Source organism: Podarcis vaucheri, assembly GCF_965113315.1.
Source record: "Podarcis vaucheri genome assembly, chromosome: 1".
Lineage (NCBI taxonomy): Eukaryota > Metazoa > Chordata > Lepidosauria > Squamata > Lacertidae > Podarcis > Podarcis vaucheri.
The window spans coordinates 6539361-6565905 of record NC_138759.1 but is presented as its reverse complement, the minus strand read 5'-3'; the positions used below and the strand labels follow the sequence as shown (position 1 = coordinate 6565905).

The following is a 26545-nucleotide window of genomic DNA, read 5'->3' as shown; positions in this document are numbered from 1 at the left end:
TTCGTAGCAAAAGGAAGAACAAAGAAACAGTGGGGTCACTCAGAGGAGAAGATGGTGAAATGCAAACAGGGGACACAGAAAGGGCTGAACTCCTCAATGCCTTCTTTGCCTCAGTCTTCTCCGATAAAGAAAACAATGCCCGACCTGAAGAATTTGGAGCAAATGATTCAGCAAAGGAAACACAGCCCAGAATAACTAAGGAGATAGTACAAGAATATTTGGCTAGATTAGATGTATTCAAGTCTCCAGGGCCAGATGAACTGCATCCAAGAGTATTAAAAGAACTGGCAGATGTGATCTCAGAACCACTGGCAGTCATCTTTGAGAATTCCTGGAGAACAGGCGAAGTCCCGGCAGACTGGAGGAGGGCAAATGTTGTCCCTATTTTCAAAAAGGGGAAAAGAGAGGACCCAAATAATTACCGCCCAGTCAGTCTGACATCAATACCAGGGAAGATTCTGGAGCAGATCATTAAGCAAACAGTCTGTGAGCACCTAGAAAGGAATGCTGTGATCACCAATAGTCAGCATGGATTTCTGAAAAATAAGTCATGTCAGACTAACCTGATCTCGTTTTTTGACAGAATTACAAGCCTGGTAGATGAAGGGAACGCAGTGGATGTAGCCTACCTTGATTTCAGCAAGGCATTTGACAAGGTGCCCCATGATATTCTTGTAAAGAAGCTGGTAAAATGTGGTCTTGACTATGCTACCACTCAGTGGATTTGTAACTGGCTGACTGACCGAACCCAAAGGGTGCTCATCAATGGTTCCTCTTCATCCTGGAGAAGAGTGACTAGTGGGGTGCCACAGGGTTCTGTCTTGGGCCCAGTCTTATTCAACATCTTTATCAACGACTTGGATGATGGACTCAAGGGCATCCTGATCAAATTTGCAGATGACACCAAACTGGGAGGGGTGGCTAACACCCCAGAGGACAGGATCACACTTCAAAACGACCTTGACAGATTAGAGAACTGGGCAAAAACAAACAAGATGAATTTTAACAGGGAGAAATGTAAAGTATTGCACTTGGGCAAAAAAAATGAGAGGCACAAATACAAGATGGGTGACACCTGGCTTGAGAGCAGTACATGTGAAAAGGATCTAGGAGTCTTGGTTGACCACAAACTTGACATGAGCCAACAGTGTGACGCGGCAGCTAAAAAAGCCAATGCAATTCTGGGCTGTATCAATAGGAGTATAGCATCTAGATCAAGGGAAGTAATAGTGCCACTGTATTCTGCTCTGGTCAGACCACACCTGGAGTACTGTGTCCAGTTCTGGGCACCACAATTCAAGAAGGACACTGACAAACTGGAACGTGTCCAGAAGAGGGCAACCAAAATGGTCAAAGGCCTGGAAACGATGCCTTATGAGGAACGGCTAAGGGAGCTGGGCATGTTTAGCCTGGAGAAGAGGAGGTTAAGGGGTGATATGATAGCCATGTTCAAATATATAAAAGGATGTCACATAGAGGAGGGAGAAAGGTTGTTTTCTGCTGCTCCAGAGAAGCGGACACGGAGCAATGGATCCAAACTACAAGAAAGAAGATTCCACCTAAACATTAGGAAGAACTTCCTGACAGTAAGAGCTGTTCGACAGTGGAATTTGCTGCCAAGGAGTGTGGTGGAGTCTCCTACTTTGGAGGTCTTTAAGCAGAGGCTTGACAACCATATGTCAGGAGTGCTCTGATGGTGTTTCCTGCTTGGCAGGGGGTTGGACTCGATGGCCCTTGTGGTCTCTTCCAACTCTATGATTCTATGATTCTATAATTCTATGATTCTACTTGCACCTTGACGTGCTTTCGAACTGCTAGCTTGGCAGGAGCTGGGACCGAGCAACAGGAGCTCACCACGTCATGGGGATTCAAACCGCCAACCTTCTGATCGGCAAGTCCTAGGCTCTGTGGTTTAACCCACAGCACCACCCACGTCCCTTTTGACGCACACTAATAATAATTATTATTTATTTATACCCCGCCCATCTGGCTGGGTTTCCCCAGCCACGCTCCCTTCCCAATGTTTCCAGCAACAGTTTTCAGAAGCATTACTGCTTCCAGCACACACACACAGCCACAAACCACCCATTAGGCTGCAGCGGTTCTTAATAAGTTGCTTGGGAGAAACCAGTCCTTGGAACGAATCCTGCTCAGAAGCCCATTAGCACATTAATTATAAGAGCCCAAATGGGATGTTGGTTATTATATCAAAGGAACAAGCCTGCAGCCCAGTCCAAAGAGTGATTGCTAATTGGAAGAACAAGCAGGAAACAAGTCCAGTCTTACCCTCAAGCAAAGAAAATCATAATTGGAATGTCCTATTTCTCTCTCTCCTTCCATGATTCATAGTCCATCTGTCCCACTAGGACCCAGGCAGGTAACAGCTTTCATAACACTGTTCTGGTGATCATGTTGTAAACAAGAGCTGATGTAGCACAGCTGTGAAGAGCAGGAACTGGGCTCAGCCTTCCCCAATGAAGTGCCTTCCAGATGTTTCAGGCTGCCACTGCAGCCACTATGGCCAGGATTTGGGGGGGGGAGTCGTGCACCACAACAGGTTTCCACCCTGGCCACCCCAGTTCTACTCAACTGCTTGTTTACAAAGCTATTGTACCACCAACCTTACTGTATACTTGCGAAACATGGACCACTTATAAATGCCATCTCCAACTCCTCAAAAGATTCCATCAATGGTGTCTCCAAAAAAATGTACACAACACTTGGGAAAACAGGCAAACTAATGCCAGTGTACAGTGGTACCCCGCAAGACGAACGCCTCGGAAGACGAAAAACTCGCTAGACGAAGGAGTTTTTCGTTTTCTTAGCCGCTTCGCAAGACGCAAGCTCCGGGGATAGCGGGGAAGCGCAGCGCGTCTTCCCCGCTGTCCCCGGACGTCTTTTGAAGCAAGGGGCGGCAGGGAGAAGATTGCTTCTCCCCGTTTCCAGCCCCGCAATCTCCGGGGACAGAGGGGAAGGCGCGCGCACCTTCCCCTCTCTCCCTTGACCCCTTTTGAATCAAGGGGTGGCAACGGGGAGAAGCAATTCTCCCCACTGCCCCTTCCCTTGCTTTAAAACAGGTCCGGGGACAGAGGGGAAGGTGCGCGGCGCTTCCCCTCTGTTCCCGGATGGTCTCCATAGGAACGCATTGATTGATTTTCAATGCATTCCTATGGGAAACCGTGCTTCGAAAGACGAAAAACTCGCAAGAAGAAAAAACTTGCGGAACAAATTAATTTCGTCTTGCGAGGCACCACTGTACTGGAAGAAGCAAAGATCACCAGTGTTGAAGCAACGATTCTTCAACATCAACTCCGTTGGACTGGTCATGTTGTGCGGATGCCTGATTATTGTCTTCCAAAGCAACTACTCTGTTCCAAACTTTAAAATGGAAAGCGTAATGCTGGTGGTCAACAAAAGAGGAAACTGGGAAACACTAGCCTGCGAGCGCTCCAGTTGGAGAACAGCCTTGACCAAAGGTGTCATGGACTTTGAAGACACTCGAACTCAGGACGCAAGGGAGAGACGTGCTAAGAGGAAGGCACGCTTGGCAAATCCACACCGTGATCAACTCCTGCCTGGAAACCTACTGTCCCCACTGTGGAAGGATGTGTGGATCCAGAACGTGTGGAGTCACAGACTTATTTGTCAGGAGTGCATGCAGGAGCCAGGCCCTGTGACCAATAGGACTCTGCAGGACTGGAGCCTTCCTAAGTTTGTTCTGAAGAGGCAAGGCGTGGCCCCACAGGTGAGGCCGCTTGGTAACTCACAGCACCTGGTGGCAAGAACTGGGAAGGGATATAAGGTCAGCATTTCCCTTCGGCTCTTTGCCACAGCAACACGCTTCCTGCGTTTGGCTCCTTGCTTCTTGATCCTCAGACCCTTGACTTCGTGACTCCTTGCTTCCGGACCCTTGGACCCTTGGTTTCTTGTCTCCCTGCTCTCTGACCCTCGGACTCTTGGCTTCCTGACTCCTGGCTTCTGGACCCCCCGTTCCTGCTCCTACCCCGCCATCTTGCCCCCGATCCTGACATCCCCTGCCGGGACTTCGACTGCCCATGAACCGGACCGTGACATCATTGTTAAAACCATGGAAGAATGGCAGACGCAATTGATAGACTACATGGAGCTGGCTGAAATGACTGGCAGAATCCGAGACTTGGGAGAAGAAACAGTGGAAGAGGACTGGAAAAAGTTTAAGGACTATTTACAAAAATACTATAAGTTGCATGAATGTTAAGAAGATGCACGATAGAAAGTAACATGGCATCAGCAATTTTAGTTGAAAGAAACTATGAGAATAAGTGATGTTTTAAGTAAAAGACGAATTAGGAAACAATATTATGTTTAAACTAAGCTGTTAAGCACATGATAAAAATATTTAAAGTCTGAGATATAATATTTGAGAATTACAAAATAAGAATTGAAATAAGGTGATAAATTGCTGTTTACAACTTTATTATTGAGAATGCTGGAAAGGGAGATGTGAGGAAGTCCAAAAGCTATGGAAACATGATTTATGGACAGTGGTTTTTGTTGTATTTTTTCTGTTTTATGTCTATTTTTCTGTTTGTTGTTGTTCTCTTTTGATTGTTTGGGGTTTTTTTGGTGATGGTATTTTATATGTTTGGTGATTTCTTGTTTGTTAAAAAATCTGCAATAAAAAATTTAAAAAAAACCCCATGTTTATGGAAGACAATCTTACTCGGCTACAAGTGATCGCCAAAGGAGGAGGGGGAGAAGAAGACTCAACTGGGTAGAGACGAATGGTGGTTCAGTAAAACTAGGAATGCTGTGCATAGTTAAACTATGGAACTCCCTGCCACAGGGATGACCACCAACCTGGATAGTTTAAAAGTGGGCTGGACAAAATCAGAGAGGACAAACGGCCCATGGCTACTAGCCAGGATGACGATCCTACGCCTCCACAGTTGGAAAGCAAAAGAGGTTCTTTTGTGCTTGGGTTCCCCACAGGCATCTAGTTGGCCTCTGTGAGAACAGGACGGTGGACTAGATGGGCGACTAGAAGATTCAGCTGGTTCTTCTACTTTATTTCCTGTTAAATCCCCTTATCAATATAAGTTTTTATTAAGACCTTTCCTAATATATTACAGTAAAAGAGTAACTAATCTAAACAAAAACATAAAAGGGGGGGTTGTCTTTCGCAGATAAATCTTAACTTTTATTTTTATTTTATTTATTATTATTATTATTACTCTTTTATTCTGACAAAGTAATAAGTATAAATAAAAATAAAAATGCGCACCCCACCACTGAGTCCATTCCATTGGAACTATGCAACCTCCCAAAATTTCAACACCTCTTGCGATGGTTTGACCCCTTCCTGTTTTAACAGTACAAATTCTACAAACACCCTCCATTTCTCCTCAAAATCATTTCTCCTGCTTATTCCCCGTATTACCTTAATGGCACATGTTGATTTATCATTAATATGAACATTAATAGCTATGTCCCACACCTCTTGATAAATCTTAGAATCATAGAATCATAGAATCATAGAGTTGGAAGAGACCACAAGGGCCATCGAGTCCAACCCCCTGCCAAGCAGGAAACACCATCAGAGCACTCCTGACATATGGTTGTCAAGCCTCTGCTTAAAGACCTCCAAAGGAGGAGACTCCACCACACTCCTTGGCAGCAAATTCCACTGTCAAACAGCTCTTACTGTCAGGAAGTTCTTCCTAATGTTTAGGTGGAATCTTCTTTCTTAACTTGTCCCATGCAGAGGAAGGTAGACCCCACCAGCTCTCACCTTTCTTCTCCCATCCTCCCATCCTGGGAGATCTCTTCTTCCCTGCCTCTCACACAGGGTCCTTCGACAACTATCCATCACTTCTCCACACATTAACCAACAGAGGTGTTTTCCATCAGCTTCTCCCTGATCCGTTCGGCTGGAGGTACCAGGGTCTGACTGTGTGCACCTTCTGTGTGCAAAATGTAAGCCCTACTGTTCTGTCCTGGTCTTGCATCCTTACCTCTGAGATGCTCCTCTCGCGAGATCTCACGGGGGCTGTCCGAGCTCCTGTGAGATCTCGCGAGAGCATGCCAGTGCCCCTGCGCTGAGCGGGACTTGCGCAGTAAGCAAGGAGGAGAGTTCAAAAGCTGGCTCCACGCCGGGAAAACTCAGCACAAAAAGAGCTTAAATGTGTGCATGTAATCTGGACAATTTCAACCAGTGCAAAGTCAAAACGCACAAGTTAACTGAGATTGTACTGGACCTGGGAACGTGATAAGGTCCTGTATACCTGAAGGAGCGTCTCCACCCCCATCGTTCAGCCCGGACACTGAGATCCAGCGCCAAGGGCCTTCTGGCGGTTCCCTCATTGCGAGAAGTAAGGTTACAGGGAACCAGACAGAGGGCCTTCTCAGTAGTGGCGCCTGCCCTGTGGAACGCCCTCCCAGCAGATGTCAAAGCAATAAACAACTATTTTACTTTTAAAAGGCAACTGAAGGCAGCCCTCTTTAGGGAAGTTTTTAATGTCTGATGCTGTACTGTTTTTAATATTCAGTTGGAAGCCGCCCAGAGTGGCTGGGGTATTTGCGGGGTATAAATAAATTATTATTATTATTATTATTATTATTATTATTATTATTATTATTATTATTATTTCCGAAGTCAAACCAGCGGTCCACCAGACGTGAGTGTTGTCCACCTAGTGTTTCTCAAACTTAGGTCCCCAGCTGTGGTTGGACTACAACTCCCATCATCCCCAGCTAGCAGGGATCATGGGAGTTGTAGTCCAACCGTAGCTGGGGAACCAAGCTTGCAAAACACTGAGTCTCCAGGCAGGAGGGTTTCTCCCAGCCCTACCTGCAGATGCTAATGGGGACTCAACCGGGGACCTTCTGCACATAGAGCAGATGGTCTGGCGCTGAGATCCGAGGCCTTAACATAGATACCTTCTGATTCCAGCCTATCAAGCTCATAGGTTGCAGCCGTGGTGATCCGGTGCGTGGCTGGGTCAGTGGTCCTCTTCGTCAAAGACGCCAAGGTCGGCGGAACTGTCATGGCTTCGGTCGCTCCCAGAATCCCTTCGTCCTGCGTTCTCTGGTCCCCCAGAGTTGCAGGAGAGCTGGCAACAGAAACATCTTCCTCCTCCTCTCCGCTAAGGGCAGTGACGGGCCCTGTGCAAGAGGAAGAGAAAACAGGAGATTGGTGTATACCCAACACCCACATGGATAATGAGCACAAACCCATGTGTGATCTCATTTTTATTTTTACTTCTTCCATCTTGTTGTGTTTGTTATAATTTAATCCTTGTTCAGCGGATTCTTTTATTATTTCCTTGCTTACCCCTGCACAAGGGGAACAGGGGGTATAGGGGAATTTCAAATATTATTTATAATATAAAAGCTTTAGTATAAAATTTCTAACTGTGTTGTATTTGTATACAGCAAAGGGAAGTTTAGAGTAATTAGGTATATTTCAATTTAGTTAATTATGTAATAGGTTTATGTTAGGAAATGAATATGGATGTTGACTTTGATGTTTGTAATTTTTCTTCTTTCGGTTTTGGAAATAAATAAAAAAAGGATAATGAGCACAAACTAGCCCAAGAGCATCACAAGCAACGTCCAGGGTGGCAGAAGAGGCTATGTTGTCTATTAATATCCTTTCTAACTTGCACTAGCAAGTTTCTTTATGTAGCAGAGTTTACATTCCCTTTTCATACATGCACAGCAGATAGCTGGTTGCAGGCTTGTGTAAGCCTCTCACTATTATACAATTCAGTATTGAATTGTATGTTCCTGGTAAGTTCCCTTTAATCGCTCTTAAAAGAATAAAGACACGGCAGTCTTATTCAAAGTCAATAAAAGAAGTTTACTCACATCAGTTCACAGTTGGATTCCTGAAGGCAGACTTAAGTTACAAATATGTACATGTGGATCTACCCTATATGGAGGAATAATCCCAGTGCTTTTGAGAAGCTAGCAGATCATTCCTAGCTAAGAAGCAGGCCAAATGAAGAAGGAAGTGAAAAAGAGGGAGAGCGTGCTGCGTGACTTGTCCCTTTTGTTACCTGGACAGGTAAGGTCACGCCCACCTCTAGTCACATGCAAAGGAAGGATGCTCCAGCCAGGAGGAAACAGGAAGTTTTCAACTGGCTGGACCAAACATTCCCTCGCATGTCTTCTCTAGCATTACAAGGAATGTTGTACTTGACTGCTCCCAGTGGCTTACATCCCACAGATGCTATTAACTAAGGCAACAACTTTATGCCATACTAGAGTTTAGGAACAAAGTATTCTCCCAAAGGATTTGTCGTCATTATTATGAGTCAGTCGTCCTGGTTGAGGCTGAGCTGTCCTGCCTAGTCTGGCATTCTCTTCTGAGGAGCAGCCAGACAGATTATTTGTTTGCGGCATTTATCTTCTTTTAATTTCCTTTAGTGATTTGAGTGGTGCTTTTTTCGGGGGGGGGGGATAAAGAATGAGCTGCCGGCATGCGTATCTTGATAAAAGTGCTGTGGCTGCCATCCCAAAATGGCTGGAACAGGGAGCAAAAAAAATTGGGACCAGTGAGTCACCAAAAATAAAGGCATAAACACATACCGTATTTTTCACTCTATAAGACGCACTTTTCCCCTCCTAAAAAGTAAGGGGAAATGTGTGTGCGTCTTATGGAGCGAATGCAGGCAGGAGGCTCTGCTCAGCACTCCCTTTAAAGAGTGTGAGCGTGTGTGCGGCTCTTGGGAGCTTTTCCAGCATGAGTCTGACCAAACTGTGGGAGGCGGTGGAAGACAGGAGTGCCTGGTGTGCTCTGGTCCAGGGGGTCACGAAGAGTCGGACATGACTAAACAACAACAACTAAACATGCTTATTGCATTTATAAATTTTTAATTCATTGTTGTACATTGTTTTAACTGTTTGTTCTCTTTCTGGGATTGTACCCCCAAGTGTGTTTTATAAGCTGGTCTCTGACCGTAATAAATTACAGTGGTGCCCTGCAAGATGAACACCTCGCAAGATGAAAAACTCGCAAGACGAAAGGTTTTTTCGTTTTCAAGTTGCTTCGCAAGACGAATTTCCCTATGGGCTTGCTTTGCAAAACGAAGCTTGCCCCCGCACCCCGGACCTCTTTTGAAGCAAGGGGCGGCGGGGAGAAGATCACTTCTCCCCGTTGCCAGCCCCGCAATCTCCGGGGACAGAGGGGAAGGCGCGCGTGCGCCTTCCCCTCTGTCCCCGGACCCCTTTTGAACCAAGGGGCGGCAACGGGGAGAAGCGATTCTCCCCGCTGCCCCTTCCCTTGCTTTAAAACAGGTCCGGGGACAGAGGGGAAGGTGTGTGGCGCTTCCCCTCTGTCCCCGGACGGTCTCCATAGGAACGCATCGATTGATTTTCAATGCATTCCTATGGGAAACCGTGCTTCGTAAGACGAAAAACTCGCAAGAAGAAAAAACTTGCGGAACGAATTAATTTCGTCTTGCGAGGCACCACTGTATCTATATATCTCTCTAAGAAATCTCTAACAGTATGAGCTGTTCGACAGGGGAAGGTCTCCCTCAGGAGAAGGTGGAGTCTCCTTCCTTGAAGGTTTTAAAGCAGAGGTTGGATGTCCACCTGCCATGGATGATCTAGTTGAGATCCCTGCATTGCAGGGAGTTGGACAAGATGACACTCAGGATCCCTTCCAACTCTATCATTCTATGCTTCTATGACAGCCATCACCAGATGTTTTGGGACTACAACTCCCATCATCCCTAGCTAACAGGACCAGTGGTCAGGGATGATGGGAATTGTAGTCCCAAAACATCTGGAGGGCTGAGTTTGGGGATGCCTGTTCTATGACAAGCAAAAAGATAACATGTTGATAGGGTAGGACGCAGTTTTTAAAACACACCAGATCTGCTTTTACAGTGGTGCCCCGCAAGATGAATGCCTCGCAAGACGGAAAACTCGCTAGACGAAAGAGTTTTCCGTTTTGGAGGTGCTTCGCAAAACGAATTTCCTATGGGCTTGCTTCGCAAGACGACAATATCTTGCGAGTTCCTGCTGGTTTTTTTCCTCCCCCCCCCCCTTTTTCTAAGCCGCTAAGCCGCTTATCAGCTGATCCGATCAGCAGATAAGCCGCTAAAAGCCGCTAAAAGCTGCTAATAGCGCTAATCTGTCAATGGGCTTGCTTCGCAAGACGAAAAAACCGCTAGACGAAGAGAATCACGGAACGGATTCTTTTCGTCTTGCGAGGCACCACTGTATATGCAGGAAACACAATGTTTAACTGCCAGAAGAACATGGAATGAGCCAAAAAGTTTATCTCTAAAGTGGGAGGTCAAAGCACCAGGAATCACACGCTCCAGCTATGAGTTCTGGTAGAGGCTATTACCCAGCTCCCTGTGGGGATTTTCACTTGTAAACACTGTGTGTGTGTGTGTGTGTGTGTGTGTGTGTGTGTGTGTGTGTGTGTTGTTTAGTCATTTAGTCGTGTCCGACTCTTCGTGACCCCCTGGACCAGAGCACGCCAGGCACTCCTGTCTTCCACTACTTCCCACAGTTTGGTCAAACTCATGCTGGTAGCTTCGAGAACACTGTCCCACCATCTCGTCCTCTGTCGTCCCCTTCTCCTTATGCCCTCCATCTTTCCCAACATCAGGGTCTGTGTGTGTAAATGCCTTCAAATGAATACTGTATAATAGCGTAAAGGTCCCGGGCCCTAAGGAAGTCAGACTATCCTCTACAAGGGCCAGGGCCTTTTCAGTGATGGCTCCAACCTGGTGGAATGCTCTGTCCCACAAGACTAGGGCCCTGCAGGACTTGATCTCCTCCCGCAGGGCCTGTAAGACAGAGCTATTCCGCTGGCCTTCAATTTGAATAAGCCTGATCCTCTATTCCCTTTTCCCCTTTCCTCTTCTATGAAGAAACCCTTTCTGGGACCCCACATTTAAATTCTTCCCTGGCCCTTGCTGGCCCTAGTAGGACCAACTTGGCCCTGGTGATCATTTGATGTCTACTGATGGAGTCCCCTCCCCCCAAAATGACCCCTGAATTTTTGAATTTTATTGATATCGATACTGCATTTTATGTTGTACTTTATGCTGTTTTATGATTTTTTAAAGTCTCATTTTAATCCATGTTTTATATTTGCTGTTAGCCGCCTAGAACCCGGTTTTTAAATGGGGACGGGCGGGGTATAAATAAAAATTATTTATTATTTATTATTATTATTATTATTCAAAGTCTTCTCTGTGGTGATCCCAAGGAGCTGGTCTGAGCCACACCAAGGGCCCATCGCTAACAGATTACCGTCAGAGTCCCCACGCAATTAGTTTGCTTCCAGCAAGCTTAATTATAAATGCATCCCTATTAAATATTTTAGCAGCGCGGTAAGAAAGATGCTCCCCTTGGTTTTTTAATTTTCCCTCTCCAAAGTGTTTTCGTAAAAAGATTTAGAACCTAAAGGAAAGTTAAGAAATTTTATTTTAATTGGAATACTGTGGTTTTTTTTAAAAAAATGATACCAGAAAACTGCTACATTTTAATTACAAGGAAATTCAGATGGGAGGGCTCAGAGGAAGCCCAAAATATGTTTATGGGGTTAGAAATCAAAATAATAATTAATTTGTGTTGTTTAGGTGATTAGGTTGTTTAGGTATTTAGGTACCTTGTTTTTTGTTTATCTTGTCTTTTTTCTTTTGTTTTTTCTCTGTTTTTCTTTTGTTGTGATATGTGTTATATCTGTAAGAAACTTAATAAAAATTGTTTTTAAAAAAACACAAAGGGTTCCGTTTTCGTGCACCGCGAGGCAAAGTGAACCGAACCTCCGAGGAAGGCGCTGGGCCATAGCTGTCAAGTGTCCCTTATTTGAAGGGACAGTCCCTTATTCCAGCGCCATGTCCCACTGCTGTCCCTTATTGATGGATGTCCCTTAAATGTCCCTTAAATGATGTCCCTTAAATTTCAAAGGAAGCAGCTCCTCTCCCCTCCTCCCTGCCGGCCAGGGAGGAGGGAGGCTCCAACTGTGTTGCTTGGCTGTGTTGCTCACCCAATAAGAAGTCTAAGAACGACTGGGGGGTGGAGCTTGCATGCCTTGTGTGTGGCTAGTTAATGCAAGCTGAGGAGGTTTTTGAATGCTGGACGCTATTTTGTTGCACGTGCTGCTGCAAACTTTGCAGTGCAAAGCCAGGCCGGGGAGCCATCTTAAGTTGAGGCTGCATAGGCCTTGTGGTGCATGTGATTCAGATTCTAGTCAGTTGAACCTCTGGTTACAAAGTTGGTTGGACAGTGTTCTCGAAGCTACCAGCATGAGTTTGACCAGACTGCAGGAGGACAGGAAGACTGGAGTGCCTGGAACAGGTGAGGCTGCAGGTGTTTCGGTTTTTCAGACACACTCTCATGATGATTACAGATATCTGTGTGCATTTCCCATTGTGATTTCAGGGTAGAAGCCAGTTATCAGCAGGTGGCAGGGACCTCTAGACTTGCAGAAGTACCACAAAATCTTTAGGAGAAACACCCTAAAAGAGTGAGGGGAGGAACCCCCTCAAAACAGCCCGACAAGAACTGAGCATGCTCGGTGGGGGAGGAATACTGATTATTGGCAGAGGTAGGAAATAACAGGCTGTGGGCTGGACCATGTATCAAGAAGTGTGTTTTTTATGTTTGCTGGTTTATCGTGTTTTTGCATATACAGTGGACACTCGGGTTGCGAACGTGATCCATGCGGGATGCATGTTCGCAACCCGCAGCTTTCGCAACCCGCAGTGGCGCGTCTGTGCATGCACAGGTTGCGATTCAGCGCGTGCGCAAAGCGCAATTTAGCACTTCTGCGCATGCGCAGCCACCGAAACCTGGAAGTAACCCGTTCCGGTACCGTTTCGGCAGTCCGCAACCCGAAGAAACACCACCTGAAGTGGCTGTAACCCGAGGTATGACTGTATTGGAAGCTGCCCAGAATGGTTAGGGCAGGGGTCAGCAACCCGCGGCTCCGGAGCCGCATGTGGCTCTTTTACACCTTTGCCGCGGCTCCGGGGCGGATACTAGTGAGGGGAGGAGGCGCATTGTGTGCCTCGACACTCCCCACTGTTTTAAATGCCGCAATGGTTTTGCGGCTCCCAGTTTTTTCTTCTTCGGTCCAAGTGGCTCTTTTTGTCTTAAAGGTTGCAGACCACTGGGTTAGGGCAACCCAGCCAGATGGGCGGCGTATAAATAATAAAAGTAATATTATTATTATGGAGTCACGGCCAAGAAGAAAGAAAGAAGAGTCTACCAACCTTTTGCATCCGGTGTTTTAAGAACAGGCAAACTGGTGGCAAGGAGGGAAGCAGCAGCCACAGAGTCTTCTGGCAGCTGGGAGATTCTGAAAGCTGTTGGTGTTTCTCCCTCCATCACCTTCTCTGGCCCTGCGGCTTGCTGGGTGCTAAAGTCGCCTTGTGTCACAGCTGGAAGAAGCACGGCACCCGCCTCGTGGAAGGATGTTGTTGCCCCAGGAGTAACGCCTGGTGGGTGTGGGGTGGGAAACACAGAAGAAGATAAAATATCTGTTACTGGACCGACCCATTTAGGGAAAGCCGAATGCATTGAGAGCACCCTTATTTATTCATTCATTCATTCATTCATTCATTCATTTTTTATTCTTTTTAAAATGTATTTGGAAGAAACTGATTTCCTAGGTCCATTCCGGTCGGAGTTTAGACCCGGTTTTGGCACAGAAACTGTATGATGTGTCCCTGTTAATTCTCCTCTACCTCTCAGTGGCTTTCGATACCATCGACCACGGTATCCTAATGGAACAGCCGTCCGAACTAGGGGTGGGTGACACCATTTTGCAGTGGTTCCAGTCCTACTTGGATAGACATTTCCAGAATGTAATACTTGGGGTGCAACTACTCTATTCTGAACTTAAAAATGGAATATGTAGTGCTGGTGGTCAACAAAAGAAGGAGAAGAGGAGTTTGGATTTGATATCCCGCTTTATCACTCCCCTAAGGAGTCTCAAAGTGGCTAACATTCTCCTTTTCCCTTCCTTTCCCACAACAAACACTCTGTGAGGTGAGTGGGGCTGAGAGACTTCAGAGAAGTGTGACTGGCCCAAGGTCACCCAGCAGCTGCATGTGGAGGAGCGGGGAAGCGAACCCAGTTCCCCAGATTACGAGACTACCGCTCTTAACCACTACACCACACTGGCTCTCTCACACTGGCTTAAACACTCTCTCAAGGCAAATCTTTAAAAATATAGTATAAACACTGACAACTGGGAAACACTGGCCTGCGAGTGCTCCAGTTGGAGAACAGCCTTTACCAAAGGTGCCACAGGCTTTGAAGACACTCGAACTCAGGACACAAGAGAGAAACGTGCTAAGAGGAAGGCACGCTTGACAAACCCTCACGGTGATCAACTCCTGCCCGGAAACCTATGTCCCCACTGTGGAAGGACGTGTGGGTCCAGAATTGGCCTCCACAGTCACTTACGGACTCACTACTAAAACTGTGTTTATGGAAGACAATCTTGGTGATTGCCAAAGAAGCAGCAGCTTGGGGACTGCTTTTCAGCCGCATGGAGCCTTCAATGTGGGGTTCTTCCGGGTTCAATTTTATCCCCTATGTACATTGTACAGCAGACAACGTGTGCAAGAAGGTGGCAGGAATTTCTCCCTTTTTTCTTCTTGCAGCAAGTGTTTGCTGACCTAGTTCTCCTGCTGCAGAAACAGCCGTTCATTGCAGGAGCCGAGCCGGATATGTTCCAATATCCTCACACCCACATGGTCTCCATTGATCACCCGGCCTCCCCTCCGGAAAGCGAGAGCTAGACAGATGGCAGCGATTGCCATCTCTCCAGCTGCGTCAGAGCCTAGCGTGACCAAGGCTCCCCTCCTGCAATGACACTTTCTCCGGTTTTTTCCCATTTTTCATTTGGGGACATTTCCGTCAAAGCAGCCGGCTGCCGCCAGAACCTGAGCCTGCCCAAACTAGCTCACTGCAGTGGCAAAGAAACAGCCAAAAAACACTGGACCGAGGGCTGCAGAAGTTCTGTGCTGCCTGCAGGAAAAATTCCACAGCGGCAGCAGTTGCTCCAGAATGCAGAGCCTGAAGGTCAAAAAAATCTCCTCCTCCTCCTTCTGCCAGACGCATCTGATTGTGGCAGCCGGCTAAAAGTGCAAACTTGCCAGAATTTTGAAAGCTCCCCTGCCTCTTCTTTGGGAATCAGGGGGATGAAACTTTAGGGGAAGCAAAATATATGCCCTGGCAATCCTATTTACCAGTTACAGATAGGTAGCCGTGTTGGTCTGCCATAGTCAAAATAAAAAAATTCCTTCCAGTAGCAACCAACAAAAAAGGAAAGGCAAGACAAACTGTTAAGAGTATACTGAACTGGCTACATTAACAAGGCAATTAGAGATCACACTAGACAAGAGTTTCAAAAAGCATGGGGAAAATGCAGAGAATACTTCACAAAACAGTGCCCTAAAATACATAATTGGAGTTGTTTTGATTAATGTCTGCAGGAGACTTTGTGGATATTTAAGCTATAATTATAAAAAACTTAATGATTATGCATAAAGGAAACAGCTTATAAGAAGTAAATAAGGAAGCCAGATACAGTGGTGCCTCGCAAGACGAAAAGAATCTGTTCCGTGAGTCTCTTCGTCTTGTGGTTTTTTCGTCTTGCAAAGCAAGCCCATTAGCGGCTTAGCGGATTAGCGCTATTAGCGGCTTAGCGGGCTTAGCGGATCAGCTGATAAGCGGTTTAGCGGCTTAGCGGATCAGCTGATAAGCGGCTTAGCGGATCAGCTGATAAGCGGCTTAGCGGATCAGCTGTTAAGCGGCTTAGCGGCTTAGAATCAGCTGATAAGCGGCTTAGCGGCTTGGGAAAAGGGGGGGAAGGGGGGAAACCCAGAGGAACTCGCAAGACATTTTCGTCTTGCGAAGCAAGCCCATAGGAAATTCGTTTTGCGAAGCACCTCCAAAACAGAAAACCCTTTCGTCTAGCGGGTTTTCCGTCTTGCGAGGCATTCGTCTTGCTGGGCACAACTGTACAGGATAAAGGAAGTCTTCTATTTGGTTGCTTGTATTGTTGTATGTTATGCTCCCTGCATGTTATGTTCACGTTTAATGAGGGTGGGTTTGTGTATTGGGGGGGGGGGTTGTGTTATGTTGTAAATAAAATTCCTGAAGGGCCAGGAGATTCCATACAAAAAGAAAAAAGAAAGAAATGAATCCGATACTAATGAAGCTGTGCTGATGTGAGCAGAAAGGAGATGTGAAAAACACACACAAAAAAAAAATAAGAGCCCAGCAACTTACCCCTTGAAGGCAGTAATGCGAACACACCCTCTATTGAGCAATCTGAGCCAATGAATGAGTGAATGCTGCCAGCAACAGTGTTATAATACAGGTCAAATACCAAAGAGCCCAGATACACAGGATATCTGGGACACCAAAGCAAACGTCTTGTCTCTGGTGCCAGACCTCAGCCAGCAAACAGGGAATGGAATCAAGGAAGAGGCTCAAAGAAGATAAAATCTCTTCTGATCATTTTGGGCAGATAAGGGACACAGAGGAAGGAAGGTTTATTTTTTCATTTCATAAAATTTATATGCCACTTGACTGTAAAAAAATCAAACAAACCCTCAAAGTGGCTTACAAAACAGATAGAACAATAAAATCAACCAGAATTTTATATTTTTAAAAAAACTACAATAGACTAAAAACAGATTAATACACGTGTCAGCTTTCGCAAAATCTAGGCAGGCTTCCTCAACAAAAACATTGTTAACAGGCATCGGAAAGGGCACACCGAAGACACCTCCTTGGTATCAACAGGCCGGGAATTCCAAAGTGCAGGTAAAAAAAAAGGTAAAGGACCCCTGGATGGTTAAGTCCAGCCAAAGGCGACTATGGGGTTGCAGTGCTCATCTCGCTATTCAAGCCGAGGGAGCCGGCGTTTGTCCGCAGACAGCTTTCCAAGTCATGTGGCCAGCAGGACTAAACCACTTCTGGTGCAACGGGACACAGTGACGGAAACCAGAGTACACGGAAACACCGTTTACCTTCCTGCTGGAGCAGTACCTATTTATCTACTTGCACTGGTGTGCTTTCGAACTGCTAGGTTGGCAGGAGCTGGGGCAGAGCAACGGGAGCTCACCCTGTCTCGGGGATTCGAACTGCCGACCTTCTGATCAGCAAGCCGAAGAGGCTCAGTAATTTAGACCACAGTGCCACCCAAGGAGGTGATCTCATTGCCTGATGGCAATGTAGGCCAAGTCCTCTCGCGCCAATGGCTCTTTATTCCAAGCCATTCTTGAAAAAAGGAACTGCCAAGGAGGAGAAGTGTGGTGTAATGGTTAGAGTGCTAGATGAGGACCTGGAAGGCCAGGATTCAAATCCCACCCCCTTGGCCATGAATGTCACTGGGCAACCTCAGACCACCGCTCAGCATAACCCATCCCAATGGACTGGTGTGAGGATAAAATGGGGAGGGGGGCAGGATTGTGTATGCCCTGTTGAGCAGCTTAAAGGGAAGGCTGGATAGGGTAAAGGTAAAGATCAAGGGACCCCTGACCATTAGGTCCAGTCGTGGCTGACTCTGGGGTTGCGGTGCTCATCTCGCTTTACTGGCCGAGGGAGCCGGCATACCGTTTCCGGGTCATAGGGACGCATACCAAATAAACTGAAAGCAAAAGGAGGAATTTATTTACCTCTTGACGAATCTCTCGGGGTTTGGAAGACATCTGATTTGGTCACGTCCGTCGTAGCGGTTGCCTCTGCGACGGATCTGGAAAGGGAAGTGGCAAAGGGGTCTCCATTTTCCACTGCACTCCCAGAGAGGGCTTTCGCTGATGGGTCAGCGACACGGGCAGGATCCATGCTGGCAGAGGGCGAGGTGGGCTCCCCGCTTGCTGCGGACGCGAGGCCCAACCCGGTCTGAACATTCTCGCTTCCTTTCGCCGCAGCTGCCGATAATCTCGGCGGCAGAGCCTTCTTCACATCGTCTTCCTCTTCTTCTCCCCCCACGGAGGGATAAAGCTCCGCCACGGGTCCCAGAGCACCCACCCGACTGGCGGGCCCGAATTTTGTATCATCCCAGTCGTCGCTTTGTGGTGTGACAGTCGCCGCAGCACTAGGAACGCCTTTCAAGAGCTCCCAATCCGTGGAGATCCCCTTTTGCAAACCCGAGGCGGCGTCAGTCGGGGCCAAGACAGGACCCTCTGTGCTGCTCAAAACCGAGGGGTCGTCTCTGTCCGGCCCTTGCCCAGAATCAACGTATTGACCCGCTGGAGGGGAAGGAGTCACAGAGCGGCTGCTGGCTATCGTTTTGGAAATGGGCACTTCTTCTGTGGCCGGTCGCCATGTGGTGCTTTTGCCTCCTTCCAAGGCGCCTGGTGCGAAAACGTCCGCCGTTGAACCAAGCCCATCTCCTGCCCTGCCACCCTCCACCAGCTCTCCTGCGGTGGTGCTGAACCCATCACCCCTCACGTTCGGGTCTGGAGTCGTCACAACCGGGGCAAGCAGGACTTCGCTTTGCCTGTTGCTCCCCAGTTCTTTACTGGGCACACTGGGGTCCAACTGCTGCTCGCTGCCACCCACCTCTGGGGTTGAGGCAGTGGCGTCAACATCCAAACCCTGGCGTCCTGAAGGACTTTGAGCATCCAGGCTGGTTGGCAGCGTGGCTTTGATGGTGGTGGCGGTGTTTAACAGCTCCCCGGCCAGCTCGGCTGTGGCGCCTTCGTAGAGGTTTCCAGAAGCCGCACTGCCGGCTGCTTGCGCAGGTGAGCTGAAGGGGCTTTCTGGACCCGGGACGCTCACATTTCCGGGGTCTTCCGGAAAGGCTTGGCGTAGTTGTCTCGTGGGCCGCCCCTCCGCCTCCCAGAAAGCGAGGCATTGCGGGCTGCAGGAGCTGAGCAGGATGAGGCAGAGGGAGAGGCAGATGGGGAAACCCATCAGATGGGGGCCCATTCCGGCGGAGCGCCGTGCGGGGGAACGAGGAGAGCAAGCGATGCCGGGGAGCAAGACCTGGAAGCGAGAAGCAAAAGAGAGCTCTCAGTTCAGTTAAGCTCTTGAAATAAAAAATTTAAGGTCTTATACATATAATAGGTAAAGGTAAAGGGACCCCTGACCATTAGGTCCATTCGTGACTAACTCTGGGGTTGCGCCGCTCATCTTGCTTTATTGGCCGATGGAGCCAGCGTATAGCTTCCGGGTCATGTGGCCAGCATGACTAAGCCGCTTCTGGCGAACCAGAGCAGCGCACGGAAACGCCGTTTAGCTTCCCGCCGGAGCGGTACCTATTTGTCTACTTGCACTTTGACTAGGTTGGCAGGAGCAGGGACCGAGCAACGGGAGCTCACCCCGTCGCGGGGATTCGAACCACCAACCTTCTGATCGGCAAATCCTAGGCTCTGTGGTTTAGATAAATAGATAAATAGGTACTGCTCCAGCGGGAAGGTAAACGGCGTTTCCGTGCGCTGCTCTGGTTCGCCAGAAGCAGCTTAGTCATGCTGTCTACATGACCCGGAAGCTGTACGCCGGCTCCCTTGGCCAATAAAGTGAGATGAGCGCCGCAACCCCAGAGTCGGTCACAACTGGACCTAGTGGTCAGGGGTCCCTTTACTTTTACCTACAGTTCAGATATGCCACCAAAAGGATGCAGATTTGGAAGCTGGGATAAAGGTTTGGTCGCTGTTATGTACTGAAGTTCTCACCCTGGGCCAGCAGGGGGATACTGTAGATAGTTCAGGTTCACATATGCAAATAAGGGATCGAAAGTGACGTTCAGTGATTGGATAGTTACAGGAAATGGTTACTGTAGTGTTGTAGTGGAGCTCTATATAAGCAGGTTAGCTGAACCCTTCAGTTCAGTTCTGTTCTGGCCTGTGAATAAACAAGAGCTGTTTGAAGAATCGCTGTTTCGTCTGATATGTTCACCCACAACTTAACACTGGCGACAAAGGTGGGATCGATGGACAACAGAGCACAGCCAGATGCGGCCACCCTCTGAGCGGAGCTACTAGGTACCCATGATGATCGAGGTGCTTGCTCTGCTCATCGCAAACACCTCCATCCCTGAAGTTCAAGGAACATGACAGCCTGCTGGCAGGCTTGATGGAGAGAACTGCAAGCAGCTGTCATCTCTCAACGCGCCACCCTGTGGTGCCAGGCTCAGTCAGGGACACTGGTAGGTGCAGCGATTAAAGCATCCCAATAGTGCTTCGCTACAATACTTTCACCCTTAATCCATGGTCAGCTGCTTTGCAAAGGGGTGAGAGGTGGGAGAAATTTAAATGCAAACATACTAAGAAGGTGCATCTCCTCCATAAAAAGAAAAATAGGAAATCTCCTTGCATGTGGAAAACTAGCACATCAGGGAGATGGTCAGGCCAAGACACTTCTCCTGGAGAGGCTAGCTTTCTATGTGCAAGGGACTTTTCTACTTCACAAGACACTTCAGTTGTGGCCTTAGACCGGCAATTTCTGTTTCATTGAAACTATACTGCACTGCTTTTGTTGGGAATTGTTTTGTTTTATTTTTTTAATAATCCATCAACTCTTTTATAAGGTTTTCTGTTGTATTATTATAAACTCGCAACCCTTACTGGTACCTTATGGCGAATGGCAGGTAAGTAATCTTATAAACAGGCAACTTAATAATGATAATTTCTCCTGCATATCAGATTTCTACAGACTGAAGAGGACTGTACCATTCTGTTCTAGACTGAACCACACAAACAAGCCCTTTAAATTACTTCCTGAATGTTTATTATCATATTATGTTATGTTATGTTATGTTATTATCATACATTTATTTATACCCCATCTTCTCCCCTGACACCATCTCAAGGCAGCTGACAGATAAAATCAGAACAGCTAAAAACATGGAAATAATAATAATAATTTTAAAAAACAAATCAAACATTAATAGAAATTTAAACTATATCTGTTCTGCCTTCACTGCCTCCAACCATGGAGGTAGAACATATTGATCTGAAACTATTTAAAACAAAACAAAGACATCTCTCTGCACCCAAAAGCAGAAGATCAGCTTGTTTGGCAATCATCTTCCTTAGTGATTTCTAATTAGAAAAGGATGGAGACAAGTATATTGTATAAACCAGCAGATCAATAATACCCAACGGCACAAGTCCGTCTTCCCTCAAGGAAAGCTGATCATTTCCACACTCCTGCTCAGGGCTCCTCAGTTAAGGGTGTTTGGAGACCGCAGATGAGGCAAAAGGTCTTCATAAATGGAACGAAAAGCTCAGTTATAATAATAATAATAATTTATTATTTATACCCCACCCATCTGGCTGGGTTTCCCCAGCCACTCTGGGCGGCTTCCAACAAAACACTAAAATACAATAATCTATTAAACATTAAATGCTTCCCTAAACAGGGCTGCCTTTCAATGTCTTCTAAAATTTTGGTAGTTATTTTTCCCTTGACATCTGGTGGGAGGGCGCTCCACAGGGCAGGTGCCACCACCGAGAAGGCCCTCTGCCTAGTTCCCTGTAACTTGGCTTCTTGCAGCGAGGGAACCGCCAGAAGGCCCTTGGCACTGGACCTCAGTGTCCAGACGGAACATTGGGGGTGGAGACGCTCCTTCAGGTATACTGGGCCTTTGAGGTCGTTTAGGGCTTTAAAGGTCAGCACAACACTTTGAATTGTGCTAGGAAATGTACTGGGAGCCAGTGTAGGTCTTTCAAGACCAGTGTTATATGGTCTCGGCGGCCGCTCCCAGTCACCAGTCTAGCTGCCACATTTTGGATTAGTTGTAGTTTCTGGGTCACCTTCAAAGGTAGCCCCACGTAGAGCGCATTGCAGTAGTCCAAGCGAGAGATAACCAGAGCATGCACCACTCTGGCGAGACAGTCTGCAAAGCAGCCTTGGAAAGCTGCCGTTCTGAGCTGATAGCAGAAGCTGAGTGTGCTTAACCCCTTTCTGGTGAAATAAAAAAATTAAGGTCTTTTTTATATATATATAATAAATATTCATAAATGTACCAACCAAGCGCATACGTAGATGTGTGGACCACATGTCTGGAGCAGCACAGGAGGAGCGCCCTGAAACCATTTTCACTTCCAAACTGACCAAATGTTTTCTCTGCAAGGAGGGAGGGGATGGGGGAGCCTCCCCATTGTCTTTTTGCTCACAAATCCTGTCTTAAGGATATGTCTGTGTATGAATATGGTGAGCCCGTGACCTGGCTCAGGGACTAAGTATTTGTCATTACAAAAGACTGGCCAGGCTCCCCAGGGGATCCAATCAAGTAAGCATTAACAGGTAACCTGCCAGAAAGGAGGCAAACAACGCACTCAGGTTTCTGTTGTAGACCGCCCCTTCTGTGATGTTGGTATGATGTATCGGGAGGGTGGTCTTGGACTCCAGCGCGGGCAATTTAAAAGTCTATATAAGGGCGGACACACCTTGGTTCTGAGTCTCTCCTCCTTCTCCTGCGTGTGGGGGGGAGCACCCTGTTGCAACAGTTAGTAAAGATCAGGCTTACTAGCTGCTTTGCTTCTCAATATTCTCTGGTTGGCCTCTGTTATAACAAATAACTCTGTTATTTTCTCCGACCGATGGAGAACCTGCAAATAACTCTATAAGGGCTCTTGTGTCCCCCATAAGGGAATAAGGGCAGGTTTACGTTTATTACACTGGTAAGCTATTTTGATACACAAAATCTCTCTCCCCGGGACATATCCACTCCCCCTGCACAATTACAAGTTGAATAAGCAGCTAGAATGTATTCTGATGTATTACGGTATTTTAATATTTTGTTGGAAGCTGCCCAGAGTGGCTAAGGAAGCCCAGCCAGATGGGCAGGGTATAAATAATAAATAATAAATTATTATTATTATTATTATTATTATTATTATTATTATTATTATTCCCAGCAGCAGGGAATGATATTGGGAGGGGAGTTATTTGACCAGAAATGAATGGCGGGGAGAAAATTTAAGCAGCTCCGCATGCACACAAACAGACAAACACACACGCTGTTTCCCCCTTTAAAACTGCAGCCTCCCCAGATTGCTTTTCTATTTATTTCTTTTTAAAGGAATCATTACACGATTTGAAGTTTTGCTCCCGGCCTCACAGGAAGCAAAAGGTTTATCACACAAAATGTTGATATTGCAGAGTCACACAACGGAATGACGAACAGTACGTGCCACATGCTTAAAGTTGCTTTATTCTCAGTTCAGTATTGATAAATTACAAACATGCATCTTGCCTCTGCGGGAGCAGAGAAGCAACCGTCCTTCTCCTCGGAACGAAGAACACTGAGAGAACAGTGAAAAACAGGAAACCAGTGTACGTCACATCCAGCTTCCCATTCCCGTGGGAAAACCCAACAGTACTCTGACTGTGGAATGTAAACATTGTCTTGTGACAAGCACTTCGCTGCACAGTGAAGAGAGCAGAAACCAACATCCTCCCCCTTTCTGTGAATATCACTGGGCAGCGTGTTCGTACAATATCAGTACAAACCCAACTTCTGTACATAGGTACAGTGTTGATCCCTTGATACAATCTTGGACAATACATCAGCAGGAATTTCATTACCTGGCATATAGGACACCGTTACGAGTCCCTTCTGAATATGTTCCCTAGCATGTTGCAACTTCAATTGCAAGTGCTTCGTGCTTTGCTTACAACCTTCCGAATTCAGCAAAGCCAAACATGCTTTGTTGTCCTGGTAAACCTGGATTGGACATTTGACAGGAATTTTCATGTCTTTGCACAATTGTAACAACCATTCACAATCCTTAAGTGAATAAGACAGTGCATTCAGTTCAGCTTCACAAGTACTTAAGCTAATTGTTGTTTGCTTCTTGCATGACCAATCAAATAGACCCTGATTGTACATGTAGCAAACTCCAGACGTACTTTTCCTGTCTGTAGTGTCACTTCCAAAACTTGCATCTGCAAAAATCTCAAGACCACCAGACTTCTGATTGTTAAATCTCAGTCTGTAATGCATAGTGCCTTTCAAATAGCGTGCTATGCGTTTCAGAGCTTTCCAATCCTTAACAGTAGGATTGTTAACTTGTCTGCTTAGCAAATTACAGCTAACAGCGATGTCAGGTCTTGAACATCTGGCAATGAAGTTTAGCTTGCCTAGCACACTTCTGTACAGTGTAGTGTCAGAAAATGCTTCTTCAGTGTCTTCTACCTGATAACCTGTTGTCATTGGCGTGTCTACAGGGTTAGCATCCATCAGGTTCAGTTTGCTTAACACATCAGCAATTTTCCTTGACTGGTGTACTAGAATGTTACCACTTTGATCTTTCTCTATTTCCAGAGATAGGTAGTTGTTTACCTCACCAAGATCTTTCATGTCAAAGTGCTCTTTCAGTTGAGCTAGGGCGTTATTGTACATTGTGACATCTTTCCAAAAGAATAAAATATCATCAACATAAAACAAACAGTACAGCTTCTTTTTCCCCTCCTCTTTGACAAACACACATGGATCAGCTTTCCCTTGCTGAAAACCTAGAGAAAACAATGCTTCAGTGAGTTTTGTGTGCCAACACCGTGCACTTTGTTTGAGACCATAAAGGGACTTTTTCAGAGCACAAACAAATCCCTGTTTTACCTGTACGCCATCAGGTGGAAGCATATAAAGTGATTCACCTAGAGATCCGTATAAAAATGCTGTATTTACATCGTGGTGACTAATGTGTAGATTCTCCTCTGCAGCTAGCTTGAGCATAAGCCTAACACTCTCATATCTCACTGTGGGTGAGTAGGTCTCGTGATAGTCTTCACCTGGTACCTGTGCAAAACCTCTGGCTACCAATCTGGCTTTGTGTCTGACTATCTTGCCATTTTGATCTGTCTTCACTTTGAAGACCCATTTGCTTCCAAGCAGTTTCATTCCTGGAACTACTGGAACTAGCTCCCAAGTTTTGTTCCTTTCCAAGGAATCAAGCTCAGCCTTCATAGCATTTAACCATGGTTCAGCTTCCTTAGAATCCAAATCCTGGATTTCTTGGAAACTTGAAGGTTCAAATACCTTCTTGGAGCTTTTAACAGCTGCTACTGCTGTCTTAGCAAATTCATCAGCAAATCTCTTTGGAGGTCTGCCTTTTGTGGCTCTTTGTGACCTGCGAATTAGCCTTTGGTCTTCAACACTCTCCTCTTCCTTCTTAGGAGAAAAGTGACCTATTGTGAACAATGGTTCTTCCAATTCCTGATCAGAGCTTTCAGAGGGTCGCATAGAGGCTTTCGCACTCTTGAAATCCTCTGAAGTATCCGATTCAGTTTCAGAATCAGAATCAGAACCTTCATCAGTGGGTGTGGGTTGCTGTTGCTTATCCTCAGTCTCATCACTGTCATCAGGATAACATTGAAAAATTCCCACGTTCTCCCCCCACTTGGCATTGTACTCAACACTTCTTGTGAGCTTAATTGTCTTAGAGTAAGTCATCATTAATCTGTAAGAACCTTTCTGATAACCTAGAAAGATACCATGCAATCCACGTTTGTCTAACTTGGAGCTTTGTGGTGAGTGAATCCACATGTCAGAACCAAAAATTTTCATGTGTTTGATGTATGGTTTCTTGCCAAACATCTTCTCATAGGGGGTACAACCAATCGCTGAAGATAACCTGCGATTGTAACTGTAAATAAAACACGAGAGAGCTTCGGCCCAATAACTCTCTGGAAGATTGGCATCATGCAGCAAGGTTTTTAACCCTTGAAGCAATGTCTGATTTGCCCTTTCGCAAAGTCCATTCTGCCATGGCGAGCGAGGACTGGACAAATCGTGTTGAATTCCTTTCTCAGTCAGAAAAGCTTCAAACTGCTGAGAAGTGAATTCTCCCCCGCGATCAATGAAAAGAATTTGTATCTTCTTACCATGCACATTTTCCAACCAAGCACAGAATTCCTTGAACCTTGGAAAAGCCTCTGATTTCTGCTTGAGATTGTACACGTAAATATACCTGGAAAATGCATCAATGAGAACCATGAAGAACCTATTTCCACCCAAAGAGGGCGATAGTGGACCAACTAAATCAACATGAACAATTTGGTATGGTTCTGTAGCTTGCCTACTAGACACCTTACCTTTCGCAGCCATTTTTACCTTGTTTGCTGCGCATGCTTTGCACTTCATGTGGTACCTGCAGGGTTTAATAGTCATACCTTCAACCAAGGCAGGCATTTTAGATACTGCCTCAAAATGCAAATGACCAAATTTCCTGTGAAAATCATGAATACATCCTGCATGCAAACTTTTGTTAGAACCTGCAATGCAACAAGTATCATTCTGCACAACATCATCATAATACAAAACAAACAAACGATCAACACATTCAGCGTGCAATACATAATCGTCTTTCTTTGTGATGGTGCATTTCTTGTTCTTGAAGGAAACGTCAATGTTCCGTTCATTCAGCTGCATCACACTTAGAAGATTGTGTGTGGCATCTGGAACATAAAGTACATCATGTATCTCTAAGTCCAAACTGTGAAGAACAACAGTTCCGTAGCCTTGACTGGGGATCGTGTGGTCATCCGCCTCGTGAATCGCACCTTCCTGCGGTGTAAAAGACACGAACAGTCTCTTATCGTTGCACATATGGTGGGT

At 46.3% G+C, this 26545-nt stretch overlaps 1 protein-coding gene across 3 annotated transcripts in view; it reads right to left on the bottom strand.

Annotated features, from left to right (window-relative positions):
• ARMH4 (armadillo like helical domain containing 4) overlaps positions 1 to 26545 on the bottom strand; it is a 61503-nt gene that overhangs the window by 28220 nt on the left and 6738 nt on the right. For 2 of the 3 annotated variants that reach the window (XM_082217517.1, XM_082217518.1), the window contains exons 2-4: positions 17652 to 18966; positions 13227 to 13451; positions 6919 to 7143 (exon numbers count right to left, since the gene is read on the bottom strand). In XM_082217517.1, the coding sequence (XP_082073643.1) occupies positions 6919 to 7143; positions 13227 to 13451; positions 17652 to 18966 (1765 nt within the window). The remainder of the gene's footprint in view (positions 1 to 6918; positions 7144 to 13226; positions 13452 to 17651; positions 18967 to 26545) is intronic. The other variant, XM_082217519.1, reaches the window with a different exon arrangement.